This window comes from Pararge aegeria, chromosome 22 (assembly GCF_905163445.1).
Source record: "Pararge aegeria chromosome 22, ilParAegt1.1, whole genome shotgun sequence".
Lineage (NCBI taxonomy): Eukaryota > Metazoa > Arthropoda > Insecta > Lepidoptera > Nymphalidae > Pararge > Pararge aegeria.
The window spans coordinates 7,957,705-7,984,130 of NC_053201.1; the positions used below are offsets into that span (position 1 = coordinate 7,957,705).

The 26,426-nt window shown below is 35.9% G+C and overlaps 3 protein-coding genes across 4 annotated transcripts; 2 read left to right on the forward strand and 1 right to left on the reverse strand.

Moving 5' to 3' along the window:
* Nucleotides 1-405: 405 nt before the first annotated feature.
* LOC120633891 (glutamate [NMDA] receptor subunit 1) lies at nucleotides 406-7,784 on the reverse strand. Its single transcript, XM_039904284.1, has 17 exons — nucleotides 7,687-7,784; nucleotides 6,902-7,059; nucleotides 6,265-6,387; nucleotides 5,648-5,919; nucleotides 5,182-5,334; nucleotides 4,902-5,075; nucleotides 4,529-4,790; nucleotides 4,051-4,152; nucleotides 3,787-3,901; nucleotides 3,423-3,590; nucleotides 3,174-3,298; nucleotides 2,781-3,015; nucleotides 2,350-2,498; nucleotides 2,072-2,229; nucleotides 1,561-1,733; nucleotides 1,235-1,488; nucleotides 406-959 (listed from the first exon to the last, which is right to left on the reverse strand). The coding sequence occupies exons 2-17, from the start codon at nucleotides 7,052-7,054 to the stop codon at nucleotides 780-782; spliced, it is 2,796 nt and encodes a 931-aa protein (XP_039760218.1). The 5' UTR covers nucleotides 7,055-7,059; nucleotides 7,687-7,784; the 3' UTR covers nucleotides 406-779.
* Nucleotides 7,785-9,234: 1,450 nt separating this feature from the next.
* On the forward strand, nucleotides 9,235-11,800 carry LOC120633972 (translation initiation factor IF-2-like). Its single transcript, XM_039904407.1, has 5 exons — nucleotides 9,235-9,252; nucleotides 9,583-9,712; nucleotides 10,415-10,589; nucleotides 10,872-11,065; nucleotides 11,634-11,800. The coding sequence occupies exons 1-5, from the start codon at nucleotides 9,235-9,237 to the stop codon at nucleotides 11,798-11,800; spliced, it is 684 nt and encodes a 227-aa protein (XP_039760341.1).
* Nucleotides 11,801-12,865: 1,065 nt separating this feature from the next.
* On the forward strand, nucleotides 12,866-25,006 carry LOC120633914 (mitochondrial glutamate carrier 1-like). Of its 2 annotated transcripts, none has more exons than XM_039904315.1 (8): nucleotides 12,866-13,002; nucleotides 13,463-13,514; nucleotides 16,828-16,962; nucleotides 17,636-17,785; nucleotides 20,326-20,459; nucleotides 21,398-21,596; nucleotides 22,397-22,531; nucleotides 24,038-25,006. In XM_039904315.1, exons 2-8 carry the CDS (start codon nucleotides 13,474-13,476, stop codon nucleotides 24,174-24,176), a joined length of 933 nt encoding a protein of 310 aa, XP_039760249.1. In that variant the 5' UTR covers nucleotides 12,866-13,002; nucleotides 13,463-13,473; the 3' UTR covers nucleotides 24,177-25,006. The 2 variants fall into 2 exon arrangements, with proteins under 2 accessions (XP_039760249.1, XP_039760250.1); XM_039904316.1 differs by having other exon boundaries at nucleotides 12,866-13,000; nucleotides 13,458-13,514.
* The last annotated feature ends 1,420 nt before the right edge of the window (nucleotides 25,007-26,426 follow it).

The following is a 26,426-nucleotide window of genomic DNA, read 5'->3' on the forward strand; positions in this document are numbered from 1 at the left end:
TACAAATTAATTCCTCATCAGACTAATCGTATTTTTGTTGATCATACAGAACGAGTAGTATCTACCTACATAAAAATCTTTAAGCTAAAGCTATACCCACAAGGCGGCGGACAGCATCGCAATGCATTGCTTTGTATCGTAGGTATACCTAATATGTGTATAACATAGTAATATTTAGCTACGGCTGGTTATGTCCCGTAGTTCTCATAAACTACACTTATGGTTGGTATTTCTTTCAACAATGGAAAATAATGCATTGCAGCGCTGTCTTCAGTAAAATTATGTTATCTGTAACTTTAATTTATAAAATAATCTTTAAAAATCTTTTTTTACACATTTTGGTTTTAGAAAATCAATTCTTCATCTTGATAAGATAAAAATATAACAGATATCTTCATTCGGACTGATATTGATTTTGAGCAAATCTTAATGAGGATATAAACGATAAATTTTATACACGCTAAAAAGCGTTATTTATAATATAATTAGAGTTGCTTTTTCTATTGCTTACACTCTACACAGCCACAGGAAACTCACGACACACACATTTATTTGAAGATTGTAATGTAATGTAAGGTGAATTAGATATTGGTGCCTATTCTGTAATACACCAATTACATAAAGTACTTACACTAAATTAACATACCTAAAAGTAGCACTATCCTTTTCAAAATGTTTGCTGTTGAAGAAGATGCGCTATTATTCAAGCCAATTTTGTTTCGTTTAGAAATTGATTGGCACAATTGCCCGCCGAAGATGGCAGGTAATTTTAAAGCTAACTAAACAACGAGATGTGACACATCAGGTGTGTACGCAGGCATATAGCGTGGCACACGAGGTTCGTCGCGCCGCCGCACTCCTCTATCCACCGCCAAGCTGATACTTCCTGTCTCTTTCACACCATTCGACTTTGCTCGTCGCTGTGATGGTAAAATAGATGCCCGTAGCGATTTTCTTTTCTGTGAAAGTACGCAAAATTAGATTGAAAACGAGCAACTAGTATTACAAAAACACATGTCTACTTACAACCACGGCGGATAATCCGATGGGGGCAAATCGAAATTACGCATCTAAAATGAACGTAAAATATGATATTTATTTAATTATACGAATATATTGGTCTTTAACAATATTTGTGAATTAATCAAAGGGAGCGCGCGTCGTTTTACATTTTGGTCTCGGGTTGTTGTTTGATGTCGATGTGGTCCACAGCGTCTAGTTTGGCTCGGTTTACCTCAACAGCACCACGCCATCTGTCGGCCGCGTGGCGAGCGATCTCCATCTTCTTCTGCTTTCGGATCTGGTGACGCTTGTACACCACCTCAATCACGATGAGAACAATACCCCCGATAATGCCAGCTAAAACCAGTATGAACACCCCCGCCATGTTTTTCAAGCCTAAAGTGTTCGGGGTTTTCTCGTTCTCCTCACAATTTAGCATATTATTACGAAGAATCCATTTATTATCCAATCCTTCCATTATGCCACCTGAAAATATAATTCACCATTGTCATCACCTTCGCAACCTTATGCTACTTCAAACTTTATTCGACAACTTACTTTCATGGAAATCTAATATAGCAAGGGTAACCAAATCAGACCACGGAGAACCCTTTTGTAAGCCAACGCCATAACCCGAACGACCAAAAAGTTCGCCTGCCGTCACTAGTTCACAATCTTGAGCCGCTTCGAACTCGAGCCTCGAGGAGTCCCATATGAAAGCCATCAACTTCCTGTACAATTTTTTTTAATGAAATTTACTAGAAGAACTTGAGAATCGTCATATAATCGTCCATCATTCAAACATTTTACTATTTTTATCATCATATCGTCCCATTACCGGCCCACTACAAGGCACAGGTCTCCTCCCACAATGAGAAGGGGTTAAGGCCGTAGTCCATCACGCTGGCCCAGTGCGGATTGGTGGACTCCACGTTCCTTTGAGATCAACTCTCAGGCATTCAGGTTTCCTCCTAATGTTTTCCTTCACCGTCGAAGCAAGTGATATTGTTAATTACCTCAATTTTTATTTTATTAAATTTAAGTATATCATGTATTCCAAAAACCTTACCCATTTTTCACATCCTGGATTGCTTGTTCCGCATTATCATAGTTATTAGCCTCCATAGTGCGATACATATTCGAAAGTTCCACTTGCCTCCGAAAATACATGTCTACAGCTGATCCTTTAACCGTAGCACACGTAAGATTTTCCATCGTATTGCGAAGCTAAAATTTAATAACATAAGTAATTGAAGAGTTCAAATGTCATAAATACATAACATTCAAACTATTATAAGTTTCAAAACAATGTCTAGTATAACGTATAGTACAGCGTTGAATAATTACCCGTGCATCATTGATGCCTGTGAGTTTAGTTTTTGGCCTCTCAAGAACCAGGAAAGCTGCTAAATTGGCTGTGTATGAAGCAACAATGATCATAGCAAAGCCGGCCCAAACCATCCCAAGAACACGGGCTGAAAAACTTCTTGGCGTACCTAGCATACAAATTTAATAGGTTATCCAGGTAGGCTGTAGATTACTAAACTTAATTAAGGTCAATGTTGTCAATGTAAATTCTACTGCAAATATGAGCACATTTTCTACAGAGCATTTAACTTTCGAGGATTTAAATTAGATCCAAGATGGGGTGGTCTCAAGTTGGGCACCAAGGCAATAATAAGTAAGGATTGGCGACCAATTTAGTAATAGAAAAGCAAAACATTTTGTAATTACTTTCAAACGATAATAATTTTAAGTAATATAGGGTCAATATTCACCTTCTCCAATACCGCTGTTTAATAACACGCCCCATGCGAACCATATTGCACTCGAAAGATTCAATGCATCTTCTTCAGTGCCATCAATATTAGCTAGTTTGAATCTTCCAAAGGGTGAAAATCGATCTAGAAGATATAACACTAGCGCCACCACGTGAACGGACACCATCACTAATATCCACAGTGTGTTAGAAAATGGTTGTAAGAACGATACTAGCGTTGACGAACGCGATGGCTGTTTACAAAAGAATACAATTTAGTACTTAGCAGGTATTAATTGAAAGAAAGAGGAAACCTGTGTCCAGCTGGGGCTATTAATATGGTAAGGATGATGATTATGACGATGTCCTGATTAATAAGGCTCAATTTCAGTGACTGAACTATTAAGCATACCTTTTTCTCCAATATAGTGATTCCTTGATATTTAAAAGGCTTGCTAAAGTCAATAAATTCAGCTCGTTCTGGATTAATGGTCAAAGGAGCTACGATCATATCAGCTCTTTCATACACCAATTCCCCTATAAAAAAAATAAAAAGTTACAATAATCTAAAGAGGTAAATAAATGTCTGCTAATCCACGGCGAACGCATGTCCTCTCCTTGAGTAATAAATTTTTGCTACATATATTGGTACAGTTCTTACCTATGAGACCAGTCCATTCTTTTTTCGCTCCTGGTTGCGAGAAATTACGTATTATGTAATTTCCAAACTGTCCGTCCGGCGAAAGGGCCAGCGAGTAAGTGAAGTTGATCGCTTTCGCTAATTCTTTTAGGAGGTCCATACAAAAGCCTTTGCAACAGTACAATTGGTCTAGAAATTATTAGAAGTTAGTATTAGATAATAACTAATCGATTTACATGGAGTTATGAAAGTCCGTGCTGATTTTGACAAGAAAGGTTTGTGATAAATTATGGTGTCCATGGTGGATTTTGTCGGTCTTCTAAGAAATTATGATAAAAATATTAATAAATTATGTGTTCGTGGGCATCTTTGTCCTAATACATACCGGCTTCTTCACTAGCGTTATAATGTGGACACAAGATTTCCTCTGCTGAATTGCACTCAGATTCATCGTCAACTCGACGGACATATACAAACGGCTTCTCTTCAATTGTTAGAACCTTTATCATCATAAAAAAGATTTTTGTTACAATATGGTTACAAGTAAGGAAGGAAATTAGATTTTATATGGTACTCCAGTACTACAGAAAGGGAATTGGATCATTACCTATTTTATTTCTAGTAGGTATCCTTTTTATTAGTTACCTACCTTGAGATGCGTAGGTATCATAAAACCTTCTGGTTTTGAAGAGCTACGACCCATCCAAATGATTTCATGTTCTTTTAGTTCTAGGCGCATCTTTTGTGTTTCCTGAAATCATAGTTTCAAGTTTATAATTTTCTATCTTTCAATCATACATTTTATGACAGGTAAGTGTTGAGGCAAATACACAAGATTTTAACCTATGGATCGCGATCTTAATACAAGCAAGAAATATATTATTTTTCTTTTTCTTGGGGTAGAAGCTATGCAGAACTTGAAGCTCGAAGGGCATGTTGTCCGCTACCGAAGTTTTCTGATCGCCACTATAGTTCCGAACCACTATTAATTGCATTAGCATTGGTAGATTATTCTCCAAAGGGTTTACGATGTGTTTTTCTAGACAGATTATGAAAAAGTATTGGGTTGTGACACAAAATAAGCAATAGTCAACTACCCTTCAGACACACATCTAAAGGTTATTTACCTTTGAATAAAAGTATTTCCCTACAGCAACGTGTTCTCCCTGAGCTCTAACATTCACCATGTCATATTCCGCATGTACTCTATCCCCGTGATCATCGAACGCAACATGGCCTGTTGCTCCGTTCTCCAGTTTTTGCTTTCGTATGTAATCAAACAGAAGACGTCCAGTTGTCCAGATAGAACCCGAGTTATCACAATCTGAAGGTGGAGCGTAAATTTCCTCTGACGTGTTCATATCACGAATGGCAGATGCTAGGACGTAACTAAAAAGTGAAGTAAAGCTGATTTAATCTCTTCTCACAAATTAATTATTTATATGTAAGCACTAATTTCTGAGTTGCTTCTATTTCAGTGATTACTGCTAAAATACATACATAGAGTCTTGAATATGTGCATGCTCATTAGTAGCATTGACGAGCCGTAAACCTAGGAGACCTTCAGGAGCATTTGCAGGATCCAACGCCTGCTCTGTTACTATCCACACGTAGCCAGTTGTGGTCATATTTAAATAGGATGCATCGCGAAATATTATATCTGCATCGGTTGTGCTGAAACGTAATGCCTCGCTTTATTTACTGCTTTGATGAAAATAAAATAAATAAATATATTCGGTTCACCTGTTTTTTGTTCGAGATACAGAATTGTTTTACTCACCTTGCATACATTAGGAAAACTCTAGCTTGTGCTGTTTTCATATCCATTAATTTATCAATAAAAGACTCCAAACCTGGTTCGAATTCAATCACTTGTTCAACCATCACCTTGCGGTCGACATCTTCGTCGATGCTTTGTGATGTAGTTTGAAACCTAAAATGTAATTGTTTGCCGTAATTATTTCAATTTCGACAGTTCTAATATTTATTCGGTCACACTATACCTCGTTGCCTTAAAAATCTTGTCGCAATATATCGAAATCTTAGTGCAATGAAAGATATTAGAAAAAGTTCAGAATTGTTAGGGAATCATAAATGTAATATATTCTCGTCAAATAATTAAATGTTTTACTTCTATAACGCATCATGGGTCTTTTTTATTGATATTGAATTCTTTTATAACTGAAATTCCGGAAGTCTTTAGTCGTTTACTTTCATTATAAAACAAAATGTTTTTTTATAGATACCTTCCCAAAATAGCTCTACCATCGGTGTCGGAGCTGTGTATGACGATGACTTTCATATAATTAAAGTGTCTAAGGACATCTACCCAAACATCAGCTTGATGCGAGTATGGTGGAACAGTCCGCAGAAATGATACGTGAATATTCTTGTCGGAGAAGGCAGAATCTCTGGAAGATATTCCTATCACTGGAATATGGTAAAAACCGCTGGTGTAAGAAACGGCTGCTGGAGAAAGGTCGCCGGTTAGTGGATGTGATACCACTACTGCATACACCTGCAACACATAATTCGGTTAATCCATTTCGCTTCAATGACGATAAAAATAGGCTTGAGAAATTTAAATCCTATAATTATTAGCATCTCTCCTCGATATTATTCGTCAGGAATATGTATCTACTTGCAAAGATTCACTAGACCCAATGCAGATCTTTAATCTACGGTTTTATGGAGTTCCTAAGTATTTTACAACATCTCCTTTAGTTTTAACTAGTAAATTCCAATTTCAATAAGTCTTTCTTCTTAGTTATCTACTGTTATTTCCAAAATAAGGATGGTAATTTTTTTTTTCCAGCTATACAATAAGGGCTTACAAAACTGAAAATCTTGATCTTTAACTTACCCTGTGTCCGATAAGATCCTTGCAGACATTCATCGCGGTTTTTATTGGGTTTGGATCCATTAATATTGAGTAGTCATGGTACGTCACCCCTCGGGGAACGTATTTGTCTTTAAAGTTGAGATTCTGGAACCAAATTCGCGTTATAGGTCGATACATCTTGAGTAAAGACCCTGTTGTCCTTAGTAATATTATAAATGCGAAAATGTGTTTGTTGGTTTGTACTTCCTTTACGACCTAACTTAGCAATTATCAGTATATTCATCAGTCGTCTTAGTACACATAACACAAGCTACGCTTACTTTGGGGCTAGATGTCGATGTGTGTATTGTCGTAAAAAAATTCATTCAATTAGATTTTTTGCACAAAGTTAATTAAAAAGACGCGGAGTAGCACAGGGTATATAGCTTTTTATCCCAGGAAAACAAACAATTCGTAAAAAAAACCCAAGATAACTGCAAGCGAAGAACGTGGTCAACAGCTAGTCAATAATAATGAAACGAATACTTTGACCATCTTATATTTACCTGCCTGAGAAATATGTTAATATACACAGATCGTATCAAAAATATCAGTTTTTTGTTAGTTAACATTTGGTTACAAATAGGGTATAGAACTCGTTTATAAGAATGATTTTTACCGATATAGTGTCCTTGAAAAACGCCACAGACTCATTGCTTGATAGAACACCACCCACATTGTAGTACGTTGGATTGGTGACCCGTCGTCGGTCTACATCAGCTGAAACTATGTGACAGCAGACTGCTACCATGAATAGATGAGCCGAATTCATGGCTTCTGGAATAAATTGAATACCAACCTCAATTATAGAGAGTAAAACCTAGGCTTTTTTTAAACTTAAGTCATTATCGTCATTAGTATCCTAAGCCTATTAACTTTAATAATTAGAGAGAGATTTTTTAATTAATTTAGCATACATTAAAAGTCGAAAAAAAAAAAACTCCGCAAGGTTAGGTTGAAAATCGAAGTAGTACTTTATTTTAGACTAAACTGTGTTTTTCTGTGAAATCAGTAGTGGCTTTTGAAATTAGTTTTTTTTTATATTTTATATTTTATCAAAATGCACTAATGAAAACAGCTGCCATTCTATTAATGTACGCCCATATTTGCTACAATTATAACAATTTGGTTCGTTATTACCTTTCTGAGGTAATTGAAGTTTAATAAAAAGGTAGCCTATCTATTCGAGAACATAACCTAAACTTTTTTTGATAAAGGTGTGGATATGATATTTTTTGGTAAGATATCTGAGCTCAAAAAAAAGAAATCCCTTAAATTGGGAAAAAATCTGCAACTTTGGCAAATTAAATTAATTTTCAAGTAAGTACTTTAAATCCTAAATTTCTGCCATACCTTTCTAGCTTTAAGAATAATAAACCATCATATTATCCAATTCGTTCTTACCTACAACATCACTTAATTTTCCGTTGTACACATAGATGCACTACTTATAAAAAATAATCCGGCACTAATAAATAAAAAAACATTGTTACGTAAGCACATCGGAGGCTGAAACGGCAGATGGAGCCTCATCTCCCGTTGCCTAGGCAACAGCGCAGACGTGATGCGAACAAATCAATTATTACCCGACTGCGCAAAGGATGAATGAGTATTGAACAAAAGTTTTTTCTTATGGAAGTCTTAAATAGCTTTGATTAAGAATATCGAAGGTAAAGATATATTAATACGTATTTTAATTTCAGTAAAATTGTTGTAAAAAAATTAGATGAGGAAAAACATAGTTTATTTTTGTTCAAATAAAAGTTAACCCTTTACTAAGATTTAACCTGATGGTAGGATGCAGTCGAGAGGGAAATCCGTTTACCAGGAAAGGTAATTAGAAACCCATAACGGTTATCAGTATCTATACCAGCACGGCTGGCATGGGCCATGAGACATTCTTCTCCCTGCAGGGCTAGCACGGGCGGGAGATAAAAATTATAACCCCTGTCAAAAGATATAATTAACGTGCCCACCTGCTAAATCACTGGAACATGGAATAGGAGAAGTTTACCCCCGTTTATTATTACACATATATTATTTGGATATTATTTCCACTTGTGTGCCTGTGCTCTGAGAGTTGATAAAGCTGTGGCAGAAGATAAATTTATATCCTTTCCCCGGGAATATGATTGTCTCTTGCATATTATAGCCGTGCTGGAGTAAGAACAAAATTTTATCTTCTCCCACAGCTTTAGTAACTCTCCGAGAAGGTAGAAATAATATAAGTGTAATAATAAATGAGGGTAAACTTCTTCTGCTTTCGCAGCTGGTGGGCGATATAATTTTTGTCTCCTGCCAATAGCTTGTCATGCGGTAGGGTGGCCTCTAGGATTGGCCGTAGAATTCCTAACGATCTTAGAATACTTGTTCGTTACTTCCACCCCGAACAGCCTGTTAGAGAGGAGTACTTGTCTCGAGTTTACAATGTAGATTCCTTTAGGTCAGCGTTTAGTGTATATTTAACACTGGCCTAATGCTATAATAATAAATATATTATTGACACATAAAAGTCCCGGAGATTAAAACAAAGCCAATTTACTAGCTCCGGCCTTGTACTAAGAAATTGTTGTCAGAACAATCCAAAGCTTACAATATTGTTTCTACCAGAGAATCGAACCAAAGACACTCGAACATGCAAACTACTATGCCAACGAGGAAGTTGAAGGACCTGGGTTTCGGTAGCCCTCTGATCTTATCAAGTCGTAAGACCTAATGAGTAACGACTAGATGTTTTTAAAGGAAGTAAAAGTTTGCCGTGGCTTGGTACTTGGGTCTAATTGTCTTTTGTTATTACGTATTTTCTGGCCAATTAAGTCACCCCATCTCCTATCGATCCCCTTCTACATGATGCCTATCTACTGATACTTCCGTACACAAAAGTATAAAGCATTGACTGGGCTTCATCAGACATCAAACAGTTTTCTGAAAGCAAAAAAATAACAAGCAACAATGTCTTCAAGGCTTCTGGTAAAGTTGTTTTTTTTAATTATTTATTTCTAAGAATTAACTCATGTTAATAATAAAAAACATTTTTAACGTTCACTTAAAAAAATAATAAGAGATTCTACACGAATTTTAAAATCCTGTGCTGCTGCATAAATGTCTGCTATGGGTTTTTTGCTACAATAATATTTGTTTTTATATATTGTAAGGGGTAGTTCATACTCTTTACAAATGGTCCAAGGAGATGCCGATCGTCCCTGATTAACAATTACCGGCAGTTGCAGATAGGGTCGGATCGTGTATATACTTACCATGATCAGACTTTGAAACATTTTTTTTTTCCATTTCTCGTAGACTTTGTTCGTGGGCATCTTTGTAGCATGTGCAGCAGATATACAGCCTGCTAAGAGAAGCGCGGGAGGCTGGGATGTATCCGGGCTAATACCCGGCCTAGTGCAAGTTACCGGTGTTAATGCTGCTCCAGGTAAATATTTACTTCAGTATTGGTTCGACCCGTACTTCGCAAATTACCGGTTTTACAAATTTACGAAAAAAAGTACTAGTTTTAATTCAGATTTCTGTCTGCTTTTAAGTACTTTTCCCTTGAGAGCCTATACCTACTAGAATAGATGATGACATTACGCCATCTACTAGTAAATAAATATAGGTGTCGAAACTTGAAACAAGTTGTCATATAAAAAAAAATACTGATTTGAGAGCCCCCCTCAATTATTTTAACTAATTGATATATATTTTTTTTACTTTGGACCAGAGATTAACACTCATGTCTTACATGATATTTGTGAATTTATTGTTATTACAACTCATTGTCCATAAGGGATTTCTTCATCAGCAACAGACGACTGACAGACGGTAACACATTTAGTATAGATTAAAAAATTATGATGCTAAATTCGGGAACTGGGTAACTTGGCCGAGCACGGAGTACTCGGTTTGGCGTAATTAAATCTAGTTAAACTTTGTACTCGGTATTATACTTACAAAGGTTGCCTTTAAGAGATTGCTTGCAGCAATAAGGCCGCCTTTGCATGTCTACATTGTGTATTATATACTCCTTACTGTTTCTTTTCCTGTATGTTATACGTGCACTGTTTCTTGTTCTTCTTTAACTACAAAATATTATAAAAAGTAGAGGTGTGAATTAAAACAGTAAACTATTCAGCAGGATGGTCGTCCGATACAAGTTCCGATGTAGCTGGCGCTATAGCTGCAGCGAAAGCAGCGGCATCTGCTGTGATGGCCGCTCAAAAACAAGTAGCTGCTGTTAGGCACGCTGCACTAGAGCAGCAAAGCGCTGCGAGTGCTAAGGAGGCCGAGGCTGCTATTGCTGCCCACAAAAGGTAGGACCTTTTAATTATCATATCCAAAAATCACTTAACTTAATACGACCGCCTTTGATAATAAATTTATACAAATATTGGCATAATGTTAGAATAAATTTATTATTGTACGTATCTCAGTTGTGTTGTTTCTAATGAATTGGTGTGCAATAAAGTGTTTAACTATATATCTCAATTGACAGTTATAGAAGTAGTTAATAAACATCGACCCATTATTATGATCCTTCGAGCCGGACAGAATAAAGCAACCGTATTAATACCAATAGTATTATTTTATTTTAGTGAAGAAGCATCAAGAACTGCTCGAGCGCATGCCCTCGAAGCTGCCCAAGCAGCAGTGAACGCTCAAGCTCAATTAGCTGCAGCCAAAGCACGTGCTGCCGCTGCTCAGAAGATTGCTGCCGCTCGGGAAGCTGCTGCAGCTAGAGCAATCCAACGCGCAGCTCAAAATCAAGCTGCAAAGTTGCAAAGTGCTGGTAAAAATAATATTATATTTTAAAACAATGTTAAAAATTTGCATGCACGCTTTAGTACCACTTTAAATAATAGAGCCTTTGCTAGAAGAACTTCTAACTACGATTTAGCACCAGTAAACATAAAGCACTTTGTGAACGGTGAAAGAAAACATCGTAAGGAAGCCTGCATGACTGAGAGATCTATATAATGTTCTCAGAGGTGTATAGCCTACCAATGCCCCTTGGCCTGCTTGGTGGTCTACGCCAAAACCCATCTCATTCTGACAGCAGACCCGTGCTCTTTAGTAGGCCGCTAATGGGTTGACAATGATGAATGATATTTTTTATTTTATTTTATTTTTTTTTTTTTTTTTTTTTTCTGGTTTTTAATGCATATGCGTACCTTATGCAGAGATGCAGGATGTTAAATTTCAAGATTCCAAATTTCATGGAATCGTAGTACGTAATGCCAAAGAATTATCTTACAAATAATTGAGCATTGCAACATTGATTAAAACGAATCGATTGATCGGTCAAATTCGATTTGTTTGATTATGATTAAGCATCTTATTATCTATTTCCTCACTAGACCTAGAAGCACTGAAGTTGTCAGTAATCCAAAGCTCGGGAGCCGCTGGTGCAGCCGGTGCAGCACAGCACGCAGCCACAGCCGCCGCTGCAGCTTTACGTCCAGCTGGATGGACACCATCTTGGAAGGCTACCTGGAATCCTTCTGCAGCCTGGGCTTGGCCTTAAACCCTTTAGAAACGTATTTATCTATATAGTTTGGAAAAAATACAGATGGCTAATGAAAACATAAGAGTCTGTAATATTAATTGCTTAAAAAATGATTTTAAAGATAATGTTTAAAGTTTTATACTTAATCATGTACTTCATTTAAGCACTGATCTCGAATTCCAATATTATAAATGTTTAAGGCATAGATAATTATAATATTCCGTTTAATAATGTTTTAATTCCATAATAATTGTTATTTCAATAAAGAGTTACGCATAAAAACATTTAAGTTTTACTGGATTTATCTCTTAATCGTATAAAGTTATGTTACCTAGAGATGTTGTTATTAAAATAGATATCTGGATTCAAAAAAAAAAACATTTTTCGTCTAAAAATTCACTGAAATTGGATACCATTGCAAAATGTGAAATATATAATATCAGTTGCTAAGTCAGTAGCTGAATATCTGAAATCGAGGGCATTCACTCATTGTTGATGGCCAACTTTGCTTAACCCATTTAATAACCAATGAAATCAAAGCTACGTCTGTTGTTTTCATTTTAATTTATATAAGGATTGACATGTATTAGAGAGGTATGTTTTTAGAATGCCAATTGTCAACAGCTGATCCCAGGTGTACAAAAATAAACATAGTTGTGTAATAAATAAATATAGTTGGCTCGCTTCTTGTCAATGTGCCCCTTTAATATCAGTACATACAAACATCATGTTTTTTGTAATCCGGGTATCCTATCAGTTTCTATTGTCTTTTGCAAGCTGATCAATATTAAAAGCAAGAGTTTAGAACATAAAGGAAAGCAATAAATTGGTCTGAGAAGTAAAAATACCTAATTCAAAATTATTAAAGTATTCTAAAGGTTTTAAAGATTTATAGGTACCTTAAAAGGGGCCAACACAGGTGATTTTTCTTTGGTGAATAAATTTCTGATTCCTGCTGATATCAATTAATCGCTTCGAATATATTGAATCTAAAATAGTAAAAAAAATGCGGAAACAAAAATCTTTGAATGGCAACACTTTTACAGTGGCCAGTGGAACTTGGCAGTGACGTTAATCTGTCAATATAATTTTTAGAAAACGTTTTCTGTTCCGATCGATACTGAGTTAGTATTTTTTTATTAAAATTCGCAATGTATTTTATGTAGGAACAAAAATTTAAGTGAAAATAATTCAGTGTGTGAAAGAAAAGCGGAAAAGGTATGCCATTTTTATGCCATGATTACGTAAAATTGCAAATGATTTGAATTCAGGATTGAAATTTAAAAAATTGAGATCGTTTCTGATAGTGGATAAATTAGTTTTGCTTATTTTATTCCTAAATAAAATGCCCTTAATATACTTTGTCATTTGAAATAAATAAATAGAGACATTTAAAACATTAAAACCGTAATTAATATGTTATTAATGTTTTGCCGGTGTTTTTTGTTTTCTTACTTTGGTTTAATTTTGTAAATATACTTACTTCATTATTATCTTAAAATCAAATTATTAGCACCAAGATAATTATATTTCTACTCTAGAACGAATATTTTTTTATACAGTACTAAAACGTACTAAAGTAGTTTTAGTATACTAAAACTTGAAGAATTACTTGCTAATTAAATCGAATATTTTTTTAAAGAAAAATAAACCAATAATTTTACTTCTATTTCAGGTAAAAAAAAAAAAGAATGAGTGCCAAACCAAATCCACCTCCCATTAAGCAATTCAAGTAAGTACTTACAAAATTTATATTGTTACATTTGTAGAGATTCAATGGCACAATATTTGTGCTTTTGATAATTTAACACATTTGTGCAAGACCCAATATTCTAAAATTTCAAATGTAGGTACATGTTATAATGTATGGAGCTAGAAGAGTTGGTGTGAAATATAGGATATGATTTATAATTGAATTTGTCATGTTATTTGCCCCTTGATTACTTGTCCGATGCTCATGGCTGATGTTACTAAATAGTAAGCTCTGTGGGAGGTCCCAGGTTCAATCCCTGCAGGGCAATGTGTGTTGACCCCTCTGGTACAGTGGTGAGCCTTAAGGTCTTAAGAGTGTGAGCTTCCTGGTTAAATCCTTGGCAAGGGCAACTTGGGAATTGATAGCATGGTCGCTGGTGTAATTACAGGCACATGTGGCTTAACACCTCCAACTCAAATTGATGGATGCAGGGTTATAGCAGGATGTGCTCCTTGCATGCCCTATAAAGTTTTGCTCTATTAATAAATGATAGTTTTCCACTTACTATCAGGTGGGCCATTGACTATTACTATAAAAAAATCTGAATTTTATCTGCTCCGGTCTGGTAGGAGAATTCAGACATGGATATTTACACAAAAATGATGTGCCGCCAAACAAATCAGTGTTCTAGTCAGGTTATCTATGGAATATATTGCAATATGTTTCACTATCCTGCATCTACATAGGCTAGTTACGACAGGATAAGATGTACCAAATGTCTCTTATGTCCCAAACCAATCCTTGTTACATAATCTATTGACATTTCCGTTACAAAGATATTTATTGCTACATGGATGGGTTTACAGTATTAGTCAATAAATTAGCCAGCCCATCATGTAGAACCAATGAAAGATTTGAAACTTGTAGCATTTCAGATTTTTTTTAAATGATGTGTGAGTTTCTTGGTAGGTTCTGCTTCCAAACCAGTGGTTGTATCGCTTTAAACATTCAGGCTTGTCATTTCATTAAAGCCTCTCGGGTAGCCTTGAAATGAAACATTGCATTAATATAATTTTGAAGTTGCGTGCGTGAATATCTTTTCATTAACATCTAGGCTAATAATATAATGAATAAGTATCTATCCAGTCCAGTATCTATCTCTATTATTAGAATTTTTGCCACAGATCATCATTGGATGTATTCCTTATTGTTTATGCCACAGAGTTTATTTTGCAATGCATATATCTATTATAATTTTTCTGTGAATATAAATGAGTTTATGATGTTGAATTGTTTGTCCTCTAAATAGTAACCACTATTGCTTAGTTAAGGCTATTATATTGCACATACTTTTCCGTTTTAAAGTGGCTCTTTACAAGTATCAATATACGTAATTTGTTACGGCAAATTCACACATTAGTATAGTAAACTTTATAACCAATTTATATTTTTATTGAGTGACGCACTTTGGCTATCACCCAACTCCTAGTTAGCTATTTGTCTAGTCAAATCCATTCTCTATGTCACTATATAAAGTGTTTAAGGGATAATTCAGTCTAGCTTTTTACGTTTTTAAAAAAGAGGCATCCCAGGTTCGGTATCCGGAAGAGGCAATTTAGGAATTTATAATTTCTTCATTTTTCATTTGTCCCTGGTACCGCTCAGGTGTCTACCCATTTCTCGTCTTATCTCATAGCAATAGGACGATAAAGCTGTAGACTTATCTCATAGAGAATTATCTTGTGGCGCGCATGTTAGTTAACGCTACTGATCTGGTCTGCTTCGGCCGTGGCTAGGTACTAGCAATTTAGATTAAGGGGAAGAAGCACCGTAAAAAACTATTTAGTGGTATGAATTTATTATAGCAGCTATCCTGCATCATATGCAGGAGCAGGATATGCGTATTTCTTAACGTATAAAAATATTACATTATAGTGAAATTTCCACATAACGCTAATTTTCAAAATCATGGAAAAAAGGAATGTAAAAAGGTTTTGTAATTGATAAGTATATATAAGAACAAATAATTAGAGAATTATACCTAATAATGCAATTTATGTACCGTTGCTTTGTAGCGTCATTTTATTTATGAAGCGCGAGACAATGTATTATAATGCCAATGGCCTCGTAAGATAGGCATGGAAGTCAGCCAAAATCCATAATCGACAATTCGCAACGTCTAAACTACCCTTTTAAATTATGATCCGAATAACTTCGGGTATTCTAGATATGTAGGTTCTATTAAACTTTAAATTGACCTAAATCAACCGGGGAAGCCTTTTACAGTCACGAGCATTTTATAATTTGTTTTAATACCAGCGGCTGATCGGTATTACATGGTATACCTGCGTAGTGCGCTTGCCCAGAAGATGTGTCTATTTATTTTTGAAATGGAAAGCCCTTATGTTATGGGCGGTGAAAGCGGAAGTTGGAAAAGCATTACAGATCTTAGCGATGCGAATGTATATTAGGTATGAGTAGGCATGCCCTAGAGTTTTTTTTCTCTTACGGATGATCCGCCGTCTCCGTTTTAATCCACTACAAATTAGCCTGCAATATTCGACTGCAATATTTCCTGGTGGTTATGGATAGTTATATTAAACTCTTATCCTTGCCACCAAATTGATTTATCCGCGACATCGTACCGTAACACTGAATCCCATGGCGTTACGTCTTTATCGGCAGGGTAACTTAGCCACGACACGGAATGAAATTAAGTGCCGGCACCTTCTATTTATAAGAGAACAGCATTTACCACCGCGCCAGGAAGGTCGGCAAAATAATGTTTTTCTATTTAAAAATTCAAAATTCATTTATTTCAAGTATAAGCACTTTTGAAACGTCAAGTCTGTCGGTTTGTAGTGACTCTACCACCGGCTCGGAAGGCAGATTCTACGGAGAAGAAGACAGCAAGAAACTCATCAGTGGCTCTTTTCCAAAATCAACTATGCACATTTTACATTTTAACATTCATCTTTAATGATGAGAGATGAAAGCGGATCCGGATGCTTTCAAGCAACCTTGAAATTGAGAAACCAATTACATCTTTATGTAATAATAAAGATGTAATTGGTAGTAACCTCGCTGTAATCAATGTGGTTTAACATATTCTTTAAACTTATGCATTGATAGGTCCAAAATTAATATACATTAGGCTAAGGACCAACTAAGGTATCTAACCCGCGTGCGCTGTGATTGCGTATTTTATACGAGTATTTACGACCAATGTTAAAATATGCCGGATCGAGCGAGTACCTATGTGATTGGTCGCAATGAGACACAAAATTGAACTGGTTAGTGCTTGTGTTTATTGAGTACTCATTGTGTCTAACTACTATGTTTTTTTTCACAGCTTAGTGCCGAAAATTATAAATGGCGGTATCGCCGGAATTATCGGCGTTTCTGTCGTTTTTCCATTGGATTTGGTGAAAACTCGACTGCAAAATCAAACGGTGGGACCCAATGGAGAGAAACAGTATAAAAACATGTTAGTAACTTATCTCTCTATAGTTATAAGTGGTAGTAGTAGTAGATAAACATGTTAATAACATATAAGACTACTGGCCAAGTTTACTAGCCCGCGACTTAGTCCACTCTTTAATTTCTTTTCCGCGGGAAATCTATCCGACTTCAGGAATTTTCCAGAAGGCTTGAGCTGTGCATCTTATGTGTGTATGTGTGCAAAATTTCATCAAGATCGATGCAGATGACCGAAATTAGGTACAAAACAAACGAACAGTCGATAATACGTAACGGTGCAACAGTAAGGTAATCAGTCTGAAAATTTCATAGTTTTTACTTAAATATATATTGTAGCTGTGAGTGGGTGTACCGATTCACATGATTTACTACACCTTAGAAAAATAAAAAGATTGATTTTTGTACGCAAAAAATTAAACCAATAAATGATTAAATTTATTATTTTTTTGTATTTTTATTTGTGTGCAAATAAAGAGTATAAATAAAAAATAAAATAAATTGAGAGACTGAGGTTGCGATTATATCGAGGTAAACCAGAATGATAAGCTCTATGCTAAATAGTATCACACCAACCAAGGTATTTAAATTAAAAGGTTTCCTATAATAGTTCTTTTAAAAGCATGTTTTACATAGTAATAAGTTGATCTGATTACGTAGGTAACGCGCTATTTGTTTTCCAGGTTGGACTGTTTCAAACAAACATACAGAGCGGAGGGTTACTTCGGTATGTACCGAGGGTCCGCGGTCAACATCATCCTAATTACGCCCGAGAAGGCCATAAAACTCGCCGCTAACGATCTTTTCCGGTATCACCTCACACTTAAGGATGGGTATGTACTATCTGGTAAATAGATCAGATTTGTGATTGCAATTTGTTTTGGAAACCATACCTTACAAAACCATGTTTTTCCACACATTCCAATTCATTCAGATCTGAACCTAGTTTAAAGAATCCAACTGAGCTTAGCTTGATCTCGTTCAAAAAAGATTCAATGTAGCCCTAGCAGCAGGGCTAACACAGGCAGGAGACAAAAATTATATCACGTGTCCACTTGCTAAAGCACGGGAACATGGAATAGGAAAAGTTAACCCCCGTTTATTATTACACATATACTATTTGGATATTATTTCCACTCGTGCGCCAGTGCTCTGAGAGTTGATATAGCTGTGGGAGAAGATACATTTATATCCTTCCCCGGGAAGATGTTGTCTCCTAGCCATGCTAGCCGTGTAGGATCGGTCATGTAACGCCCATGTACAATCTATAACTTTGCAACATCAATGGTAGGCCCGCGATCAAAATGGATTACTTACAGATTTTCAACAGTGATTGGAGTTTGCAAATGGTGCATTAATTGATTGTGGGAAGCATTAACATTCCAGTCGGCTAACTTACTTTGGCTCCATATAATCATTGACAGTTCGTGTATGAAAACGTCAAAATTTACATCACAAAGTTGGCAACTTTTTGTTACTTCCGTTACAAATTATGAGTTCTGTATAGTATAAGTAGAATCCTCGTTGGCTTGACGAAATTCAAGGACATGTTATATCTTTACTTCAAATTGATTTTATGCAATGACGGCCGACCGATTGGCGCACTGCGCAGCGACCCTGGTTTCTGAGTCCAAGGCTGTGGGTTCGATTCCCACAACCGGAAAATGTTTTTGTGATGAGCATTATTGTTTTATAGTGTCCGGGTGTTTATATGTATATTATGAGTATTTATGTATGTTATTCATAAAAATATTCACCAGTCGTCTTAGTACCTGAAACGCAAGCTAACCTAACTTGGGGCTAGATGGCGTTGTGTGTATTGGATAGAAGCAGGCGTTAATTTGCTAAAATCTATGATATATTAATTTTCATTCATCTTGATTTGCTAAACTCCGCGAAAAGCAGGAGAATCTGTATGGTGTAATTAATAATTTCTTCAATCCACACCAAACTGATCTTCGGCAATGTACCCTCTACGCACGTTTCGCTCCGAAACCGGAGCATCCTTAGGAGATGTTGACTTTACAATGGCTCAACAATTATTCCTGCGGAGTACCAGCAAATTAAGCTTAATTTTCATAATATAGGCGATGTGTGTATTCTCGTAGTATATTTAACTTTCAAGATATTCTCTACATCTGTCAAGTCAAATGCGATTTCAATTATAAATTTTTTATAGACTGGGGCGGGGTAAGTACCAGTTAAAGGTATCCGCAACGGTTATTCGGATATAGTTTATCGAACTGCCTAAAGGTCCTAGAGGATAAAAGCAAATCGCGTAAAATCGCTGCCGGGATTTATAAGTAAAAACCCATTCAATCTTCATACTGCACCTAATCAGAGACGATCATGTACTTAACTTCCAATTGATAAGAAAGATAACGCTTCTGCAGTTTAGTATCTATATAGTGTGTAAAGTTGGAATTATTAGTTATCAGTTATCAAACATCAAGATTATGATTGATATGTGTATGCGCGTTTCCATCTAAAGGTCCCCATATTCAGGCAAACTGTAATTTTTATATTCCACTACAAGTTAGCTTAAGACTGCAATCTCACCTGCTTGTAAGTTTTGATGTTGTCTAAGATGGTAACGGGCTAACCTGTTACGGGCATCGAATTCCTTTAATCGGTTTCTACGCGTTTTCTTACCGGAACACTAAATCGCTAAGCAGCACTCGAACAAGGGTGTCACTCTAGTCGAACCCCAGAAAATTTTGAAATTATGAATTCCCAAATTAACCCCACCGGCGATCGATCCTGGAACCTCCCACTTATAACTCCACCGCGCTCATAACCACTGCGCCTGAGAGGTCGTCATTATCATCACCAACCTTATTTATGTCCCTTTCCCAGGTTCAGACCTTTTTGTAGTTGAGTGGCATACCGAAGTTTGACATGACTCTCAAAATTTTACTTTATTTATTTTAAAGCCTGGTAGTACAGCAGGGCCACTTACGCTAACTAGCTAACATAATTTATGAATGAAAGATGAATGATGATTAAATATTATAAAATACATGATATTAATATAGTGTGCTATAGTGATACTCTGCGAATATTGAAGTAAAGGTCATTCAGTATTCTCGGAGTATCTCAACAATTCACGGAACAATGCTGTCCACGCGTCATGGAATAGATTGAACATTGCTGTCCAAGAGCGCATTGAATGACGACAATGAACTCGGTATAGGCGACATGCTTCGTGCAACCGTGTTACAAGAAGGGACCACGAAAAATTTGTTATAAAATAATTTGTTATTTATACAATAAAGTTATAGAGCACAAAAGATCCTGGAGGGTCGAAGTGCATCCGCTGATGCGGGCCTCATTACAAGATAGATATACAATAAAGTTAAGTTTGTCTACTCAGATCACTACCAGTAGTGCGCCAAATGGCAGCCGGTGGGATGGCGGGCGCGTGTCAAATTGTCATCACCACTCCCATGGAGTTGCTTAAGATCCAAATGCAGGATGCGGGTCGGCAGGCGGCGCAAGCCAAAGCAGGTAAAAATACATCACCATCCAATTTCATCATCATCGTCGAGCTCGACTTCACTACCGGGAGGTCGAGTTTTTCAAATTCAAATTTTCTTTATTCATGAGGTCCTATCACAGGCACTTATGAAGCGTTCATACATATTTGTTTACATAATTGTAACGGGATGGTGATAACTTTGTTCGCCAACTTAAATCTAAAGCTACGAGGGTTCCAAACGCGCCCTGGTCTAAGAAGAGCCCACAACAAACTTAGCCGGGTAAATTTATTTTTTTGTTATCACCATCTTCCAGTAAAATTAAGTTCGAATGTGGGATTCCACCAATGAATCACGCACCTCCATTTAGCTAAGTTATGTCCGTTTTAAGTTATTGAAATATCACTTGCTTCAACGGTGAAGGAAAACATCGCGAGGAAAACTGCATGCCTAAGTTCTACATAATGTTCTCAAAGGTGTGTAGAGTCAACCAAACTGGACCAGCATGGTGGACTACGGCCTTAACCCCTTCTCATTGTGGGAGGATACCTGTGCCTGTGGGACGTAGGTAATAGATTGATATGATGAATTGTAATTGGCTTTTGGCCGTTCTCATTAATAATAATAAACAATAACAGTTTTATGTGACACACCTTGAAGTAACTCTTCGGAAACGAAAGGGGTACCCCCTGGTACTGCATTCCAACGATACACAGTAGCGTGCATAGAGGGTATGCACAGGGTATGCGGATGTTATAAAATGAAGAAAATCTCCAGTACTAGTTATAAAAACTTAAGGATAGGCATAGCAAGAGTTATAAAAAGCCTACCCTTAAGTATTTATAACTCCTACTGGTAATTTCCTTCATTTTGTATCATCTGCATACCCTTTACTTACCCTCTATGCACGCCACGGACGTTACACCATGTTTATTAATAAGGGGGGTAAACATTTTGCTCGTTTTGCAGAGGGTAAAAAGTTCGAGCGTATAACCGCTATGCAACTTACGCGGAGATTGCTCGCGGAACGCGGCATATTCGGCCTGTACAAGGGCGTCACGGCGACGGCAGCTAGAGATATCTCGTTCAGTGTCGTCTACTTCCCGATGTTCGCTATACTCAACGACCTCGGCCCTAAGGAAAATCCAGGAAGCCCTCCGCCGTTTTGGTAAGTTTTTTATTTTATCAATAGCCTCTAACAGTCCAATGCTGGAGGCCCGGTAAAGGCCTTCCTTAATAAGAAGTTATGCACGTAATCACTTCGCTGGGCCGACGGGTTGGTGATTGCAGTAGATCACTTTTTAGTTATTAAGTTTTTTTTTTATGTAAAAAGTAAAGGCGACTTTCACTGTCGCCTTGGTCTTCGGCCTCACTTTCGGGATGACACAGTTCGAGCCCCCCTGAACTTTTTATTTATGTGCGTTTAAGCAATGAATAACACTTGATTGACATTGCATGAAAATCTCGAAGAAATCCGCATACCAAAAACTTCTCCATATAGTTTTTATGTTCTCAAATGCGTGTGAAGTCTACCAATCCGCACTTGGCCAGCGTGGTAGACTACGTCCTAAAGAGACAGAGCACGGGTCTACACTCAGAAAAGAAGGCTTTTCTGAGTGTAGACCCGTGCTCTGTAGAGGTCCGGTAATGGCTTGGTCACAGAATTAAGAAACCATGTACACGACTAATATTAAAGCAACTCCACTCCACTTTAGTAGTGTTTCTCGAGCATGCGGTTAGTCAAACTTCACATACGTCCATTAAGCAGTTGACAGTAATAATTTTACAATAATTGGGCAAATGAGAAAAAGTATGTGAGCTTGGAACATTTCGCGGGTGTGAAGTCAGACATGCGCAGGGCGTTTTTGCTGTTTGGACACAATGCACTCCATCCAATTGCTGAACGAGATTGCCCTTAATTCTAAGGGCTTGATCATGAAGATGATGATATATGTTAATTGTTCAAAGGTGGTCGTTCCTGTCCGGATGCGCCGCCGGTTCCACTGCTGCTCTGGCCGTCAACCCTCTTGACGTGATAAAGACACGTATGCAGACTATCACCAAGAGCGGCCGCCAATACTCCTCCATCATGGACTGTATCACGTAAGTACCAGCATATTGCGATATTGCCACTTTTATCTTGAACAATAAAGACGACAGTGATTAACTCTTACTCATATTTAAGTATGTTTTAGTATATATTAGTTTATTATTTTTTTATATTTATTATTATTAATATTTTATGTGTGTAATCTTGATAAGTATTAGTGTGTAATTGTTCGTAAGTATGTATATAATAATAATACACCCCACCAATCGGTTTCCCTTGGTTTTCCTAATCCTAAGGTTGCCTGGAAGAGATCGCTACTAAGCGATAAGGCCGCCCTTTGTATCCTACTTTTTAAGTTTATTTTTGTTGTGTGCATTGTTTTTTTTTTTACTATTTGTAGTTTACAAATAAAGTGTATAAAATAAATAAAAAATAAATAACTGGTATAATGCGCACGTACGTTTTTGACGACCGTCCTGGCACAACGGTGAGCGCTGTGGTTTTTTAGTGGGAGGTCGCGGATTCGATTTATTATTTCTTAATTTTCTCTGGTCTGGTCTGGTGGAAAGCTTCGGCCGTGGCTAGTAACCACCCTTCCGACAAGCGATTTAGCGTTCCGGTATGATGTCGCGTTTAAACCGATTAAGTGTATGGCTTTAATTAAAAAAGAAAAGCGTACAGTTTTCAATAACATTTGTATCATAGTTGTCGATCGATGACACCAATTACTTATGAAAAAAAATTAAATAAAAAAAGGTTCATCAAACGCTAAAAAAAATTATGCTAATATAATACATGCGAAATTGTGTTTGTTTGTTTGTCCTTACTGTACGTCCTAACTAAGCAAACAGTATACTTGATTATTGGCATATAGTTTGTTGAACGGATGGAGAGGAAAATATGAAAACAAACCATTCCCACGGGTTTTGTAAATAACCGTTATATTCGCGGACGCAATTCACAAATTGTTGTAAATAAATTGTTGTTGTATATATAAATGTATGTTGGTATTTGTGTAGTTTATATGTAAATGTAGTATGTATGTTCATGTAAGTTTATATGACATTTCTTTTTTTTGTTTTTTTTTTTGTAACTTACTTTATGCACCATCCATTTTCCACTCTTTTATCGGCTTCGTACGCTCAGGTTGCCTTTAAAAGATCACTTTTAGTGATAAGGCCGCATTTGCACCCTAGCACTAAGTACTATTACTGTTTTCCTTGAATTTTCCTTTTTTTTTGTTGTGTTGCAATAAAGTTTTTCTATTCTATTCTATTCTATTGTTTGACAATAGAATTCAATAATTCGCTACAAATTTTGCGAATCTATATAGTTATAAATCATAAATATATTTGAAAATCATTGATGGATATCATAAAAAGTGAAACGAGCGGGCGAGTGATGTGATTGAATAAATCTCATAAAAATAATTCGTTGATAGGTTTTTTTTTTATCTAGTAACATTAGGTAACAATAGATGTGGCAAACTGACATGTTAAAAACTTAAAATATCCTTCTTGTGACGATGTTTATTTATGAGATGTTTTTTGTTTTTTCAGTAAAACGTTAACACAGGAAGGTCCAACTGCATTCTTCAAAGGTGGAGCTTGTCGTATGATTGTAATAGCGCCGCTATTCGGCATCGCTCAAACCATATACTATATAGGCATAGCAGAAAACTACTTAGGCATTAAATAAAAATAAAAAACCTATTGATTCTAGTGCACATTAGCGAATATGATGCCATACTGTAAAAAAGTATTCTGTGTGTATTTTTAGCTTGGTAGCTTTTGGTAGGCATGCAGATTAGATTTAAAAAAAAAACAATATATTTTATTGTTACAATCGATACTCCACTTAAATCATTGTTTGTTCAAATATGTAAAAAAGCTTATTTAAGAATCTACTGTATCTCATTTATACTTCCTATACAAATAGGGAAATGAAAGAAGAAGAAGAAGAGAAATAACGATTATGTATTATCAAACCCCTTATAATTGTTTATTTAAATTAAAAAATTTACATGCTCGGTCAATTTAGCCCCCGATTTCGTCCAGCCCTAGGCCTCAACTCCTGCCGACCTTCGCGCTCGTTCCTATTCCCCGGTGTCACTGTTATCAACCCTTATGGTGGTTATCAACTACGATCCTTCCAAAGGCGTTGCTTATCGAAATAGATTCCAGACCCCAAACATCGAAACTTACACCACCAAAAATTAGCATATTTTGATAAAGATATTATCTTATCTTAGGCTCTGTGAGATCATAATAAGAACTTGCACTACCAAAAATTAACATATTTTGACAAATAAATTATCGATATATATAAAATGCAAAGGTCTGACTGACTGACTGACTGAATGACTGACTGATCTATCAACACACAGCTCTAACCACTTGACGGATCGGACTGAAATTTTGCAGAAAGCTCTTACGTAGGCTTCCGCTAAGAAAGGACTTTGGAAATTCCAACCCTAAGAGGGTTAAATGGGGGATGAAAGTTTCTATGAAATCCTTCATTTATCAATTTATTTTTCAAGTTACATCCATGAAACTTTGATTTTAGGTTTCGATTAAAATATAGAAATACCTGTTTCACAAACTTTAAAAATTCCAACTCTAAAGGCATCAAATAGGGGATGAAAATTTATATGAAAGTTTCTGATTTTTGAAGTAATTTACGTTCATATTTTTCTATTTGCAGCAAGATTTTATATTATATAAAGAATATTTTTTTTAACCTCTCTTTACCAAATCAAAAGTTGAATTTAACGTGAGCGAAGCCGCGGACAAAAGCTAGTTATCTTATAATCTAGTCGACTTGCCTATCTTGTGGTTTACGCACGCAAAAGCGCACCAAAAGTCTGTACTCTTAAAGGTCCTTTAACCGCAAGCCTATGGGCATATTCGCCAATGTGAAACATCGCTAGAACTAATTCTGCCATATTTATTTTAATTATATTTATTTAATTAGCTTTAGGTAGCACGCCGTTTTTTAATTGTTTACTAGTAAAAGACGCACATATACCTCATTGTGTCTTTTCCGTTAAGCATTTTAAGTATATAAAGATACGTTGGCGGAAATTGAAGAATTGAAAACAAATTTTTCGAAAATTAATTAAAATTCCAAAACTTAAAGAACTACAGTTCCCCTGAGGGGACAGAGCAGGGGGACAGATAGGAAAAATCTTTCGGTTTGTGTTCAATTTTTGTTTTGAAAAAGTTTATTAAAAAAGGTGTATAAACAAGCGCATAAACAGAGATATTTTACACAGCTATTTAAAAAATACGTTATTTAAAATCCATTGACCTATTTAATCACATATTATAATAGTTACAAATCGGTCACAAATCTATAATAATGTTTTAAAGTTATTCCAGTGTATGTGGTTGATGTAACTAGCGTAGGTATTTGAAGTCGTTTAGAAATAAAATAATTGGTGGTGTGTTATCAAATTGCTGTCGTAATATTACTTTGCCGAGCAAAACTCTTCCTGTTACAACTGAAGAATAATTTTCGATTTTAAGGTCTTATTGGTCTCTTTTCTTTTTAATTTTATGAGGATTTGATAAAGATCTTTGGATATTGAGGTCTGAAGTCCTCGAGGTTTTATTTAAAACTTATCTATAATAAAAAAAATTCCAATATATTGAACATTCAACCTCAGCTATTATAATAATGTCCACACCTCAGAGACGGCTTTCAGAGCATAGACCATGACTAGATTTTTAGAAAACTTATTTTTTTATCTTATAGACAGCTTTGTTTGCGACATTTTTATCTATTTATTTCTTAAACATTAACCTGTTTATTTAATTACCTGTATTTATTGCATTTTTTATTTACAATTAACTTATTTAATTAAATTTCTTTTATTAAATTTAATAAAAATAAATATCGAAATTTTCACTAAAATAATATTTTAAAACACAAACTATTATTTTAAGA

Coding starts and splice junctions, on each gene's coding strand:
- LOC120633891 (XM_039904284.1), bottom strand. CDS start 7,054: ATGAATTCGGCTCATCTATTCATGGTAGCAGTCTGCTGTCACATAGTT. Junction 5,335..5,647: donor GGTAGAGCTATTTTGGGAAG/GTATCTATAAAA, acceptor ATTACATTTTAG/GTTTCAAACTACATCACAAA. Junction 3,902..4,050: donor TGATACCTACGCATCTCAAG/GTAGGTAACTAA, acceptor ATGATGATAAAG/GTTCTAACAATTGAAGAGAA.
- LOC120633972 (XM_039904407.1), top strand. Junction 9,713..10,414: donor CGGTGTTAATGCTGCTCCAG/GTAAATATTTAC, acceptor ACTATTCAGCAG/GATGGTCGTCCGATACAAGT. Junction 11,066..11,633: donor TGCAAAGTTGCAAAGTGCTG/GTAAAAATAATA, acceptor TTTCCTCACTAG/ACCTAGAAGCACTGAAGTTG.
- LOC120633914 (XM_039904315.1), top strand. CDS start 13,474: ATGAGTGCCAAACCAAATCCACCTCCCATTAAGCAATTCAA. Junction 20,460..21,397: donor GGCGGCGCAAGCCAAAGCAG/GTAAAAATACAT, acceptor CTCGTTTTGCAG/AGGGTAAAAAGTTCGAGCGT. Junction 22,532..24,037: donor TCCATCATGGACTGTATCAC/GTAAGTACCAGC, acceptor TTGTTTTTTCAG/TAAAACGTTAACACAGGAAG.